Raw genomic sequence first — 13,968 nt, forward strand, 5'->3', positions numbered from 1 at the left:
CATGCAGCTAGAGCCTTTTTCTTCATTTTCCTTTCCTTGCGATCCATCTTTTTCAGTTGGGGGCAGTCACTTCTAATGTGACCTAGCTTCTTACATTCAAAACATCGAAGCTCATTAGATGGATTAGACTCTTTTTGATCTTTTTCTTTCCGAAATGTCTTCCTTTGATTAAACCTACCTTTCTTCATAAATTTCTTAAATTTTCTAGCTAACAGAGCAAAATCATCATCTTCACTGTCCTGAGAGTCTTTTTCTTCCTTTTCAACTTTAAAGGCTACATTCTTATCTTTCTTTGGTTCAGCATTATCACTTCGTTTCATCATGATTTCATGAGTCATTAGTGATCCTAGTAGATTATCAAATTCAAGTTTGTCTAAATCTTTTGCCTCAGTAATAGCAGTGACTTTAGGATCCCATGATCTAGGTAAGCTTCTTAGAATCTTCCTAACTTTTTCACCATTTGTAAAAGTTTTTCCTAGAGACTCTAAAGTTGAAACAATATCATTAAATCTGGTGTACATGTCTTTAATGGATTCATCTTCTTTCATAGTAAATAATTCATAGTCATGAACCAGAATATTTATTTTTGTTTCTTTTACCTGGTTTGTACCCTCATGAGTTACCTCTAGTTTATCCCAAATTTCCTTTGCTGTTTTGCATGTTGATATTCGGTTGAATTCCTCTGGGCATAGTGCACAAATCAATGTGTTCATTGCTTTTGCATTTGTCTCCATGTTCATTCTCTCTTCAGCTGTCCATTTGTCCATCTTTTCCATGTCAGCCAAGGTGACTCCTTTCTTAATAGCTTGCATAAGACTTGAGTCCTGCATAAGATAGATATTCATTCTAGCTTTCCAGTAATTGTAGTTAGTACCATCAAAATAAGGTGGACGAGAAGTACTCTGTCCTTCATGATGAGAGGAGCTAGGAAAGTATGCCATTATGTGGATCTTGACCCTAGGTTGTTAGACCTAATTGAAAACAATGGGAACCACGCTCTGATACCAATTGATAGAATTGAGCTGATGTGATATCCACCAAGAGGGGGGGTGAATTGGTAAAAAAAATTTCTTTTGGAAAGTGAAAGTATTTATTTTTTTTTGTAAAGAGGAATAATAATGTGGTCTTATTGAAGAATACACAAAGTCAAAAGTGCAACGATGCAAGCTTAAAGGAGAAAGTATGAAGAGCAGTGAAGACACAGATTTATAGTGGTTCAGCCTTCCAAGCTTAATCCACTACCTTAGTTATCCACTAAGGATTTTTAAAACCAATATCACTATCAACCCCCTACTCAATATGAGTAGGTCCTCTAGTCCTTGACTAGGCAATGTACAACCTCCCAATTTAATGGGCCCTCTAGCTACTGCTAGGAAGAAATACAGACAATGAATTAGAGAGGCTAAGAGTACAACTCTTAGTTACAGATTTCTCTCTTTAAATAAATAAACGAGGCTTAAAAGAAATAGAACAGTATATATCAAAGCCTCTTAAATGAGAGTACAGAGAGAAAAGAAGTAAAAATCGATGTAACAGTGAAGGCACGATCGTTCAAGATATTCAATAGTTTCTCAACAGCCTTTAATGCATCTTCAACCACCTATTTATAGTTGATGGTGGGTATGTTTGAAATTTGGACCGTTGTGGGTGGTTGGCGAGCATTTAATGCACCAAAAACTAGCCGTTGTAAAATCTGAGAAACAAAATAGTCGACAGAAGAAAAGATTAGTCAACTATTTTTACAAGTAAAACTAAGAATAGTCGACAGACATATACTGATAGTCGACTATTTTTAATACAAAAATCCAATAGTCGACAGACATACTTGAATAGTCGACAGTTGCTGAAATGTGAAGAAATTTTTGAATTTCATGAACAAAAATAGTCGACAGATCAAAAGGCATAGTCGACTATTTTTACTCAATAGTCGACAGATGTTAAAATAGTCGACAGATACTTAAATAGTCGACAGAACAATAAAAACAGTCGACTATTTTGAAACATAGTCAACAGAATAAACCTGATAGTCGACTATTCTTTTAGAAAAACTTAATTTTCAAAACAACCTTATTCGATTCTTTAAAAACTCATTTTGATTATCTTTAAAACAAGTTGAGATTATCAAAAGTATGATTTTGAAACAAATCACTCTTAACAAATCAATCTTTCATCCATACTCAATATTTCATATCTTGCTTTAAGATTTATGTACTAAAAATGCATTTTCTCATTCACAAAATCCATATAGATTGATTTTCATATATTGATTTTCATATAGACATTCATCAAAACCATTTCATTACTCAAGAGTAAAATATCAGTAAGTTACCCTAATCTCGTCAGATTGCATTCTTCTTTCTCTCTGAAACCCTAAGTCGGCGATTTCTTGAAGCGAGACACATCCTGTGAATCCTTCATTCTGATTTCTGTTTCAATCGGTTGGTTGGTTGTTTCCATGGTAAGATCGTATGGTAAGTGGCTTTATTACTTAATCTCTATGTTGTTTTAAACGTCTGAGACGTGAGAAATTGGTTGACTGAAATAACAGATACTTAGCCTTGATCGCGAGATTGGTATAGAATAGATCTACTCTTGTTCTTGTTTTTGGTTTCTGTTTCAGTTGTATTTCTGCAATATTGTTTTACTTCCGTTTGATATCTTGTAACCGATTGTAAAACTTAAGATCTAGTGGATTGACTAGAAGCGGAGTTTCTGCCGTGAGTAGGATCTATTGACCCGAACACGTATATTGTTGTGTTTTTGTTTGTGTGTGTGAGTTGTGGTTGGAATTTTTCGTTTTTTGTTTACTGTGCTTGATCTGTGTTTGGCCGAGAAAATAGGTTGGTTAAAACCTACAAGGGTGTTTGGCTTCCCGATTTGATCACTTATAAGTTATTGATTTAGTTTATAAGTTATGTAATTTATTTTTTGAAATGTTTGACAATATCCAATAACTTAAAAACTATTAACCTTAAAAGCTAATACACCAACATTTGGCAAAAGCTTCCCTCCAACTATTCCAAAAACGATGCTAAGAGCTTTTTGAGCTGGTCGATTAAATTACTCATTTATCCTCAAACATTCTATACATCTACAACTCCTCCCATCTCTTTCTCTGCCTCCTCCACTATCGACATTATAGCAACGTCGCCTCTTACTTGCAGATTGGTCGTCTACCATCTCCTTGTCTGGATTTCTTCATACTTGCAAATTGCCCGTCGCGTAGATCATCATCACTGTCATCTCTTATCGCGTCCATTGCTGTCTCTTTCCGTCGCACATCTCCTTCTTTGTTGCCTCAATTGTCGACTCCTTTCATTGTCACAGACCACTCTTCACTATATATATAATATATATTGACTTTAATAAAATATTATATTAAAATATTTTTTTTAATTATTATATATAATTTATCAATATCTAATAGTAAAATTTTATCAATTAGATATTAATTTATAATTTATTTTTATTAAAAAATAATATTTTATATATTTTATTTATATTATTTAACAACATATCTATTTTTGTCTTTTTATTAATTTTCTGATAACTTATCAGCTCTTTCAAATCAAACACATAACTATTAACTAATATCTTAAAAATATATTTATCCAAATACGTTATTAGCTTAAATACTACATAACTTTTAAACTTTACACAACTTAAAAACTACTTTTAAAAACAATAAGCCAAGTACCCTCTTAATCTTATTATGCATAATCTCTCTTCCCTTCTCTATTTTCTAATTGCATAACTTTTCTTTTTTTACATTTTCTAATTGCATAACTTTTCTTTTTTTACATTGTCCTTTCTTTTATATGGTTATGGGTATACCATAATATCATATTTTAGTATACTCTTATGTTTTACATATATTAATATTTAATTATCCAACATTTTTAGACATCCAGTAAGGATATATATTGTTGTTATTTGATATAACTTTTCATTTAACTATAAAGAAATGGTTCTCCCTCCACTTGTCAATCTCTTTCTTCTTATAAATGAGAGACTCCTCTTCTAATAAATATACACTCATAACCCTAATCAGACTATAACTCTACTTATTTTTTGCATTCTACACACTCGTTCAAAAATTGATTTGAGCATCGAAGAACCCACGCGGGAGGTCACCCGCACCCCTAACCATTTTCTTCCTTGTAGGCCACTCACCCCTCACATATCACTCTCAAATATTAATTGAGACATTTTCTTGTATAAAAAAATATATTATTATATTTAGGTAACAATAAATGTATTAAAGTTATTTTAAATAGTTAATAAAAAAAGTTATTTTTAAATAAAATTTTATATTCAACTTTTTTATTATTTGTTTTTAAGGTTTTTTTTAGGACGAGATTATTTGAAATATTCATTTGTCAGTTAAATTTGAAACATCAAATCTAACTTTGACCCAAAATGAGAGGATTTTAAATAACTATAAAAATATATCATTTGGACTCAACTCAAGACACGCATATATATATGTATGTATATACATGTGTATGTAGAAATATACGTATCCCAACAACATAGGTAGGTACATATACTTACAGATATTAACATATATAGACATATATGTATATATATATACTTTTTATACATATATATTTTAGTTTTACTTTTTTCACATTTTTTACAATAATTAGAATGATTAAATTTAAAATTTCCATATACAATTTTTATTCAAACACTAATAAATGTGTTTTGAGTTTTGAGTTTGTTTTGAATAAAAACACTTAAAATAATTTTTTTTTGTTTTGAGTTTTCTTTACAATTTTTTTTTTTGTTTTCAAAAATACATTTTTAAAAACAGTAAAGAGAACGAGTTTTTATTATTTTAAAAAATTAAAAACTAAAAATGATTTGAAAACAACAAAGAGAACATAACCTTAAATTTTAAATAATATTAGTTTGAATAACATAATTCAAAATTATTTTTTTTCCAAACGTAACTTTAATGAACTTGATAAATTTTAATATAATGATAAAATTATTTAAAAAATAATTATTAGTCAGACACACGATGAGTTTAAATTTTTATTAATGTATTTTAATTTTTGTTTTTAAATAAAATACATAAAATATATATTTTTTAAAAAAATACTTTATTAAGAAGCACGTCAAACATGACACGAAATGCCTACTTATTATAGTAATAGTATAGATAAAATAAAGAAAATAAAGATTTAGAATGCTAGATTAAATAAATCCTTATAAGAAAGAAAGAAAGAAATCTATATCTATATCTATATATATATATATATATATTATAACAAAACAACCGTCAAATTTTTTTCCGCCCATCTCCAGTTACTATTTTGATATTTTATTATGTTTTTTAATTTTTTTTACTTACCTGAAATAGAATTTGTATAGGTCATTAATTAAGTTTTGAAGATGTAGTTCTTGGAACATATAATTCTTGAAACATGTAAATAGTTTTTTCATAACTAAATAGTGTTTGGAGAATGTGTAATCATGCTGGTATATGAAGAGCCAAGATAAATATTATTAATTTATTCATATTATTAATTTTTAAATATTAGCATAAAATTTTAATTGAAATAAATTACAGAAAAATGAGACTTTTTTAAATCGGGAGAAATCTGGAGATAATAGGTAATACTGTTGAATACCGACTGTCAAGTAAATTTTTTATTTTATTTTTATTTATATATAGTTTAATTAATTTAAATTTATTTTTTTATAATTTTAAATGTTATAATTTTATATATAAATTAAATGTTATAATTTTATTTTTTAACTTTATTTTTTTTGTTGCTTTTTAAAAAATGTGACATGTGTTAAATGTGATAATTGATTGCTAAGAGAAATATGTAAAGCCATGTATGGATAATTAATTTTAAAATTTTGATTATTATTATTTATATAATTAATTAATTATTTAAATTGTCTTTATTTTATATATAGTTTAATTATTTTAAATTTATTTTTTTATAATTTTAAATGTTATAATTTTATATATAACTTAAATGTTATAATTTTATTTTTTAACTTTATTTTTGTTTGTTGCTTTCTTAAAAATGTGACATGTCTTAAATGTAGTAATTGATTGCGAGGAGAAATATGTAAAGTCATATATGTATAATTAATTTTGAAAAATTGATTATTATTATTTATATAATTAATTAATTATTTAAATTATCTTTATTTTATATAGTTTAATTAATTTAAATTTAATTAAATTATAATTTTAAATGTTATAATTTTATATATAACTTAAATATTATAATTTTATTTTTTAACTTTATTTTTTTTGTTTTCTTAAAAATTTGATCTGTCTTAAATATGATAATTGATTGTTAGAAGAAATATGTAAAGTCATGTATGGATAATCAATTTTGAAATTTTGATTATTATCATTTATATAATTAATTGATTATTTAAATTATTTTTATTTTATATATAGTTTAATTAATTTAAATTTATTTTTTAAATTTTTAAATGTTATAATTTTATATATAATTTAAATATTATAATTTTATTTTTTTAAATTTTTTTTTTTTACTTTCTTAAAAATTTGATCTGTCTTAAATGTGGTAATTGATTGCCAGGAGAAATATGTAAAGTCATGGATAATCAATTTTGAAAATTTGATTATTATCATTTATATAATTAATTGATTATTTAAATTATCTTTATTTTATATATAGTTTAATTAATTTAAATTATTTTTCTTATAATTTTAAATATTATAATTTTATTTTTAAATTTTTTTTTTACTTAAAAATTTGACATGTCTTAAATGTGATAATTAATTGCTAGGAGAAATATGTAAATTCATGTATGGATAATCAATTTTGAAAATTTGATTATTATTATTTTATATAATTAATTGATTATTTAAATTATCTTTATTTTACATATAATTTAATTAATTTAAATTTATTTTTTATAATTTTAAATGTCATAATTTTATTTTTCAACTTAATTGATTATTGTCATTTATTTAATTTTCCTTTTTCCCATTAGTCTACACTAAAGATGTGTTATTTGTTGGACTTGGAGAAATTAAATACAAATTAAATTTGTGTTTTGAAAATTATGTTAAGTGAGTAAGATTCAAATTGTGTGGCAAAGCGAGGGAAAAAAAGAGAAACTTAATGGTGGCATGTGATTTGATAAATTGAGAGAAATAGGAGAATTTGAATGAAGAGAAATTAATAAAAGAAAGTAAATGTTTCTCTCTCTTCTTCATCTCCATTCTCATTCAACCCTTCAATTTCTTCTCTTCTCATTTATCGATTATTCTTCTCAAATTTTCTCTTCTTCTTTACTTTTATTTAGTAAATTTTAACCATATTTTTTATCCAGTTTGTTATTCTGGTATTACATAGCACCACTATTCTGTCAAGTGAGTGATGTGAATGCAACTAAGAAAAATTAGACCTTAAGAGTTCGTGTGATATGCATATATGAGACAAATACACATAAAAATCACCCCCAAAAAAGTCTACCCTCGAATGTATATTTCAAAATAAAGAAGTTGGTTATCGTTTATTTTTTTTCCTGTTATTGTGTAATTTTTTTTATTTTTTTACGCATTGTTTGTTGTATTACATATTAATTTAAGTTTATTTTTACATGGTTTCGGGATAGAGTTATGTACTTTTAATTGTTTGTCTATCCTTGAATGCATATAAGGAAATCTTTCAAAATCTATAATCTTTTTGTTGTATTTTCATGATTGTAACATGGTTATTTTATTTATTTTTTACTTCTTTATTGTGATTTTCATTTATTATAACTACTAAATTATATAATTTTTACTTTAATAATTTTTTTTTTTTTTACGATATCCATTCATCCACGCATCGCATGGGTGATCCACTAGTAAATAAATAAAATCCACTGAGTTGGCTGGCTTGAAAGTGACCTGATCACCTAAAATAAAAGGTTTTGACTTGTCACCCACTGCTCATATGGCGAGTGCTCCTAACACCTGAAAGATCATTAATTAAACTAATAAAGACAATTAATTAAAGACGCCTAAACGGATCATTGCCACAGAACAGATTATAATTGTCTTCTGGGGGAAGGGGGGGAAGAACGTGGTGGTGTATTGGGCGTAGCGTCAAATCTAACCAAGTTTACAAAATTAAATTAAAGATGGGTTGATTAATTAATGGTTACTTGGATTCATGTGACATAATTATTATTACCTTATTTTATATATTATTATTATTATTATTATCGGCAGTCACTCAGCAGCCTGGAGATTTCCTACAAGTTTTTAATAAAAATAAAAATATCTACCGGGGGGGGGGGGGGGGGTCCATTTTTAAGGGGACGAACGTGGTCCATTCCTTCCTCTGTCAAATCTTACAAAATAAAAATATTTTTCCTTGCGACATAATTATCCTTCCCCCATTTATGTCCTTTCTTAAAGTCCATTCTGCATCAATTACCATTACTTCTTTTTTATCATTATTATTATTATGAGCCGCCTAGATCATTAATAAATTTATATTAAAAAATTAAGTGTCTTCACAATAATTCAATAATAATAATAATAAAAAATTAATATTAGTGTAAGTAAAAAATTAAAATACAATAACTTAATAAATTAAGTAATAAAGAATATTATCTTAGTTTATTGACGACAAGAGTGAGGCTACGTTAGTTTCTTAGGTTGAGAGAATATCTTATTTGGACTTTTCTTAATATATAAATTATACAATTAGATAAAATAATATATATATATATAATTATATCAAAATAAGATAAGGGTAAGAGACCATGTTCGATATTTTTTTTATGGATATATTTAATACTTAAACCTTTTATTTCCAACCCTTAATAAAAGGCATCTATTGTAATCCTTATAAATAACAAAATTAACCCTATATTTTACTCATTAGACTAGGATTGGTGAGCATGTTCGTGTTAATCTTTTACTACAACCCAAATCTTATACATGAAATAAATAATAGCTATATTATTAAATTTTAATAACAATATCAAATTTTTATCTTAAAACCCAATTATCTATCGAACAAGTGAGGAATCAATTCAAAAATAAGCTTAGAATTTAAGACATTTTACTAAACAAAAATATTATTTAAATTTAACATTTACGATAATATTTTATAATAATATCTTATATTTCATGTCATACAAATACAAATATGTAAAATATTAATATAAAATATTAATTAAAATATAAAACTTTTTAAGTGTACAGTTAAACAGCGTCTCCGTTGTTAATTCTGATGCCATTGCAGCGGAAATGTCAAATAGCGAGGTGCAGTGGGCAGTGTGGTTCTCTTTCGGTGGCTGGGGCTGGGGATGGGGATGGGGATGGGGATGGGGTCCCCCAAAAAGGAAGGGAGAAACCTGCGGACTCTGTCGTTGACTAGGACATGGGGCCTTGTCCCTTTATCAATAATAGAGCCCGGAGTCACCTACTTTTTGCCCTCTTATCTTCCTTCTACATTCACGCAATAAATTTCCATGGGCTGCTGCTTACAAATTACAAAACGACAGAGAAAGGTCAGACCCATTAGCTTTATAACAAGTAATAACAATTGAGAATTTCCTCAATTTTCCTTCGACTATTTTGAATTTATGACCTATTTTATTCATTCTGTTTATAAATGAAGTCAGTTTTTATCTAAATAGAGGGTAAGTATCGGCTTGATGGAATCATGAGATTCGGTGAGATAATTAATAATTTTTGTAATTTACTATTTAAATAGTGAATTTTGTTTTATGTGCGTTTTACTGGTGGATGTATTTAATTAGGTAGTATTTATTAATTAAGATATAAATAATAAAAAAGTAAGATATAAAAAATATTTGTTTTGATAGGCATAGCATCTCTAGTTATTTGTTTTGAGTTTTTTTTTTTTTTTAAATTTTGTACTCTGCATGAAATAATATCAAATTAATTAGCAAAAAAAAAAAATGATATTAGACAAATATTGGTATTAGAGTTGTATAGGTAACAATGAATGACGAAAATATCCATGATCGATCCAAGATGACAAACACGACCAAGTTTTGAAATTTGTCTTTTATTCCGTCACCTCCTAATTTAATATAATAATAATAATAATAATCAACTCCCAATATTATCATGTGACTTGAGAATATGGGGGAAAGGGCTCTTTGGTGTGAGACATAATAATTCTAGTCAATAATGCTATTGATAAATATTTAAAAAAGTTGGGGTTTTGCAGTATGGAGCAAGAAAGAGTGTTCTAACCTTTGAGAGCAAGCAAGCAAGCAAGCACAAAGGGGTGTTTTTTTTTTTTTTTCTTTTTTTTTTTAATTTTCAAATTGAAGTGTACTCGGTCGGCTTTCCAATCCCAATACACTTGAGATTTCAAGCCTTTCCTAGTTTCCAACTGTCTTCATAAAATAGTAAAAAGACAAATAATAATAATAATAATAATAAAACATTATCATTCAATTCAAATTAAGCATTGCATAGCCATATTATTATTATTATTATTATTATAACTTTGGTTACCACTTACTACACTTATTTATTAGTTAAAATAATAAATAAGCACGAGGGTTGAAACTTGAAATTGATCCAACGGTGGTACAAGGAAGGGGGGACTTGGCTTTCTGAAGGCTGAAATGAAAGCTACGCCATGGCGAGAGGGTCCCATCGGAGCCCAGCCCAGGAGTCGGTCAGTCAAAGCCGATAAGATTCCAGTGTGTTGGAGAACGTAAAACTTGGGCACCACGATTCTACCTTTCAACTCTCACCGGCGGCTCCCTGTTAACCTCAGTCAAAGCAGCCACCGCACGAGCGGTTCACCGGTTGCCCGTGACCCATACGAACAAACTCTACTCCACGTGCTCGTTTATACACTTACACGTACCCCCGCATTTATGGTCGACAACCGCCCCCCCCCAAGTCACTCAGACGGACTGGCCACGGCGGTAGCCCGTGAGTACCGATCTTTGGCCATAGATTCTTCTCGACTGGCGTAGCTTCCAGGAACTCAACGACGGCAATAAAGAAATCCGCAAAAACACAGCCGCGTTCACGCCTTATAAGATGACAGCGTTGCCTGCGTTGCGCTACCCATTCTCGACTTCGAGGTACTCTTCCCCTTCCTTCCTTGTATATGTTCGATTCTTCTGATTACACCTGTATTTGTTTATCAATTTCGGTCCCTAGTATGCTTATCCTATTGATTTCACCGTTTTCCAGTTTGTTTATTTTTAATTCAGTATCTGTTGATCTTCAGATCGGATCGTTCTGAGCTTATTCTAGGGTTTCCTGGGTTTGAGATTATTCTCGTCTGCCTAATTCTTCAGCAGATTCCTGAGGCAGTTGAAAAGCCACATTTCTCTTCCGATAACCTAGGGTTTCTCTACCTGTGTTGTCTTCATGGAAATTCATCACTCGGAGTTTATCGACACCCTAATTCGGGAATACAAGTGTTCGGGATCAACGAAAGGGTTCAAACCAGATCCCAAGTCTATATCTGCTTTTCCGGAAAGAAATATGGTGAGTGACATCAAACACGGCGATCCTGTTTCAGATCGTTCAAGTGATGCATATCTTAGCAATGTTTCAGCTCAATCTCTTGGGAATCATGATTTGGGTGTTCTGTCAAATGGTCAAAACCTTAGTAATTTTACTCAGTCTTCAGGGGTGAGCTCCGAGGTGGAGCTCCCCGAAGAGTATGATGCCTCTGATGCAATTTTCAAGTACATAGGCCAGATGCTTATGGAAGAGGAGGACTTGGAGCATAAACCCTGCATGTTTCAGGATTGCTTGGCTCTCCAAGCCACAGAGAAATCGTTCTGTGATGTCCTATTGGGGAGGAACCTCTGTTCGCTCGATGATCAATCATCCCCTTCGTTTGTTCCTGATCAAAATGAAGATAGCCCGATTCACAACTTCAGTAGAACTTGCAGTAGTCAGAGTAGTAACAGCTCTGCCACTTTCGACAACTTCTTGGAGTTAGAACTGCCTCGTGACAGAGACAAATTTCAATCCTCTGTTACACGCTCTTCTCGTGTTGATTACCACTTTGATTCCTCTTGGCAGTCATTTGGCTCATCAAACAGCTTTTCTGAGGCTGCAGATGGGTCAGTGGACTCTTTTGTTAGTCCACTTGAGCTTTTTTATTCATCCAATAGGAGCCCAATTGTCTCACTGTCTGAAAGAGGGGTTCCTGAATTTTCCCAATTGCTTCAATATGCTGATCGCGTGAATCATGATGAAAAGAGCTTGAAGGCCGTGGTTGAAGCCGAGGAAAATGGGGGAGACCATTCACCATCTGGGCCAAGGGGAAAGAAAAGCCATTATCGCGAGGACGGTGATTATGTGGAAGATAGCCGGAGTAACAAGCAGTTCGCAAGTTATGCTGAGGAGTCGGATGAGCAAACAAAGATGTACGATGAGGTGTTGCTTTGTCCCCATTGGAATCCTCATTTGCGGCAGGAATCTGCAACACTTCCTGATGGTGTTGGACCCAGAAGTAAGCTGCAGCAGAATGGCCAGTTAAAAGGATCGAGTACAGGGAGGCTTCGTGGTAAGAAACAAGGGAACAAAAAGGAAGTGGTGGATTTCAGCACTCTCCTTACTCAGTGTGCCCAAGCCGTGGCAATCAATGATGGTAGAACCGCTAAAGAACTGCTCAAGAGGATTAGGCAACACTCTTCTCCTTATGGTGATGGTTATGAAAGGTTGGCACATTTCTTTGCTAATGCTCTCGAGGCGCGCTTGGCTGGTGTTGGGGCCTCATTGTATACAGCTTTTGTTTCTGCAGGGATATCAGCTGCTGATATTTTGAAAGGTTACCAATTATATATTAAAGCATGTCCTTTCAAGAAGCTGTCGAACTTCTACGCAAACCAATTGATTAAGAAACTATCGAGCAAAGCAACGAGCCTTCACATAATCGATTTTGGTATTCTTTATGGCTTCCAGTGGCCCTGCCTTATCCAGGTCCTTTCCAAGAGGCCTGATGGTCCTCCTAAGCTTCGTATCACTGGGATCGATTTTCCCCAACCTGGTCTGCGCCCAGCAGGAAGGGTTGAGGAGACAGGACGCCGGCTGGCAAAGTACTGTGATAGATTTAATGTTCCTTTTGAGTACAATGCCATAGCAAAGAAATGGGAAACCATCCAGCTTGAGGATCTCAAGATTCAGAGGGATGAGGTGCTTGTCGTTAATTGCTTGTACCGGCTAGGTAATGTTCCTGATGATACGGTAGTGGTGAGTAATCCACGGCATGAAGTTCTAAAATTAATCCAGAGGATTAATCCAGATGTATTTGTCCATGGAGTTGTTAACGGGACATACAATGCCCCCTTTTTCCTGACTCGATTCAGGGAGGCACTCTTTCACTTCTCGTCACTTTTTGATATGTTTGATGCTACTGTAGATCGTGAAGATCAGTACAGGATGCTCTTTGAGAGAGAATCCTTTGGAAGGGATTTGATGAATGTCATAGCGTGCGAGGGTACACAAAGGGTTGAAAGACCCGAAACATACAAGCAATGGCAAGTTCGGACTACAAGGGCTGGATTCAGGCAGCTGCCACTTGACAAGGAGATTGCCAAGGAACTAAGGGATAGGGTGAGAAAGAATTACAACAAGGACTTTGTGGTGGACGAGGACTGCAACTGGCTGTTGCAGGGTTGGAAAGGGCGAATCATCCATGCTATCTCCTGTTGGAAGTCTTGTAAAGAATTCTAAGTAGCAATAGTTCTTGTTCTTCTACTGCTCCGAATCTTCCTGCCCTGCCAATCAACAATTTGTGAGCCGGAGGAGAGGTACTATGTATACAATTGGCTCTCCTTTCAATCTTATGGCCAGTAGAATAAAATTGGTGTTTCCTTTTCTTTAAGAAAGGGAGTAGTGATGTGATATGATGTTCACCGCTGAACTTTGAGGCAATATAAATATGATCTTTGTTTGTCCACAGCTTATAGTTCCCAATTGATATCCAACTCTTAATTTCACGTTGT

General features: G+C 31.4%; 1 protein-coding gene across 1 annotated transcript; it reads left to right on the plus strand.

Moving 5' to 3' along the window:
• Nucleotides 1–10,878: 10,878 nt before the first annotated feature.
• Nucleotides 10,879–13,924, plus strand: LOC127788346 (scarecrow-like protein 33). Its single transcript, XM_052316506.1, has 2 exons — nt 10,879–11,082; nt 11,232–13,924. Exon 2 carries the CDS (start codon nt 11,375–11,377, stop codon nt 13,694–13,696), a length of 2,322 nt encoding a protein of 773 aa, XP_052172466.1. The 5' UTR covers nt 10,879–11,082; nt 11,232–11,374; the 3' UTR covers nt 13,697–13,924.
• Nucleotides 13,925–13,968: the final 44 nt, after the last annotated feature.

The sequence above is a fragment of the Diospyros lotus genome, chromosome 1 (assembly GCF_014633365.1).
Source record: "Diospyros lotus cultivar Yz01 chromosome 1, ASM1463336v1, whole genome shotgun sequence".
NCBI classification, from domain to species: Eukaryota; Viridiplantae; Streptophyta; class Magnoliopsida; order Ericales; family Ebenaceae; genus Diospyros; species Diospyros lotus.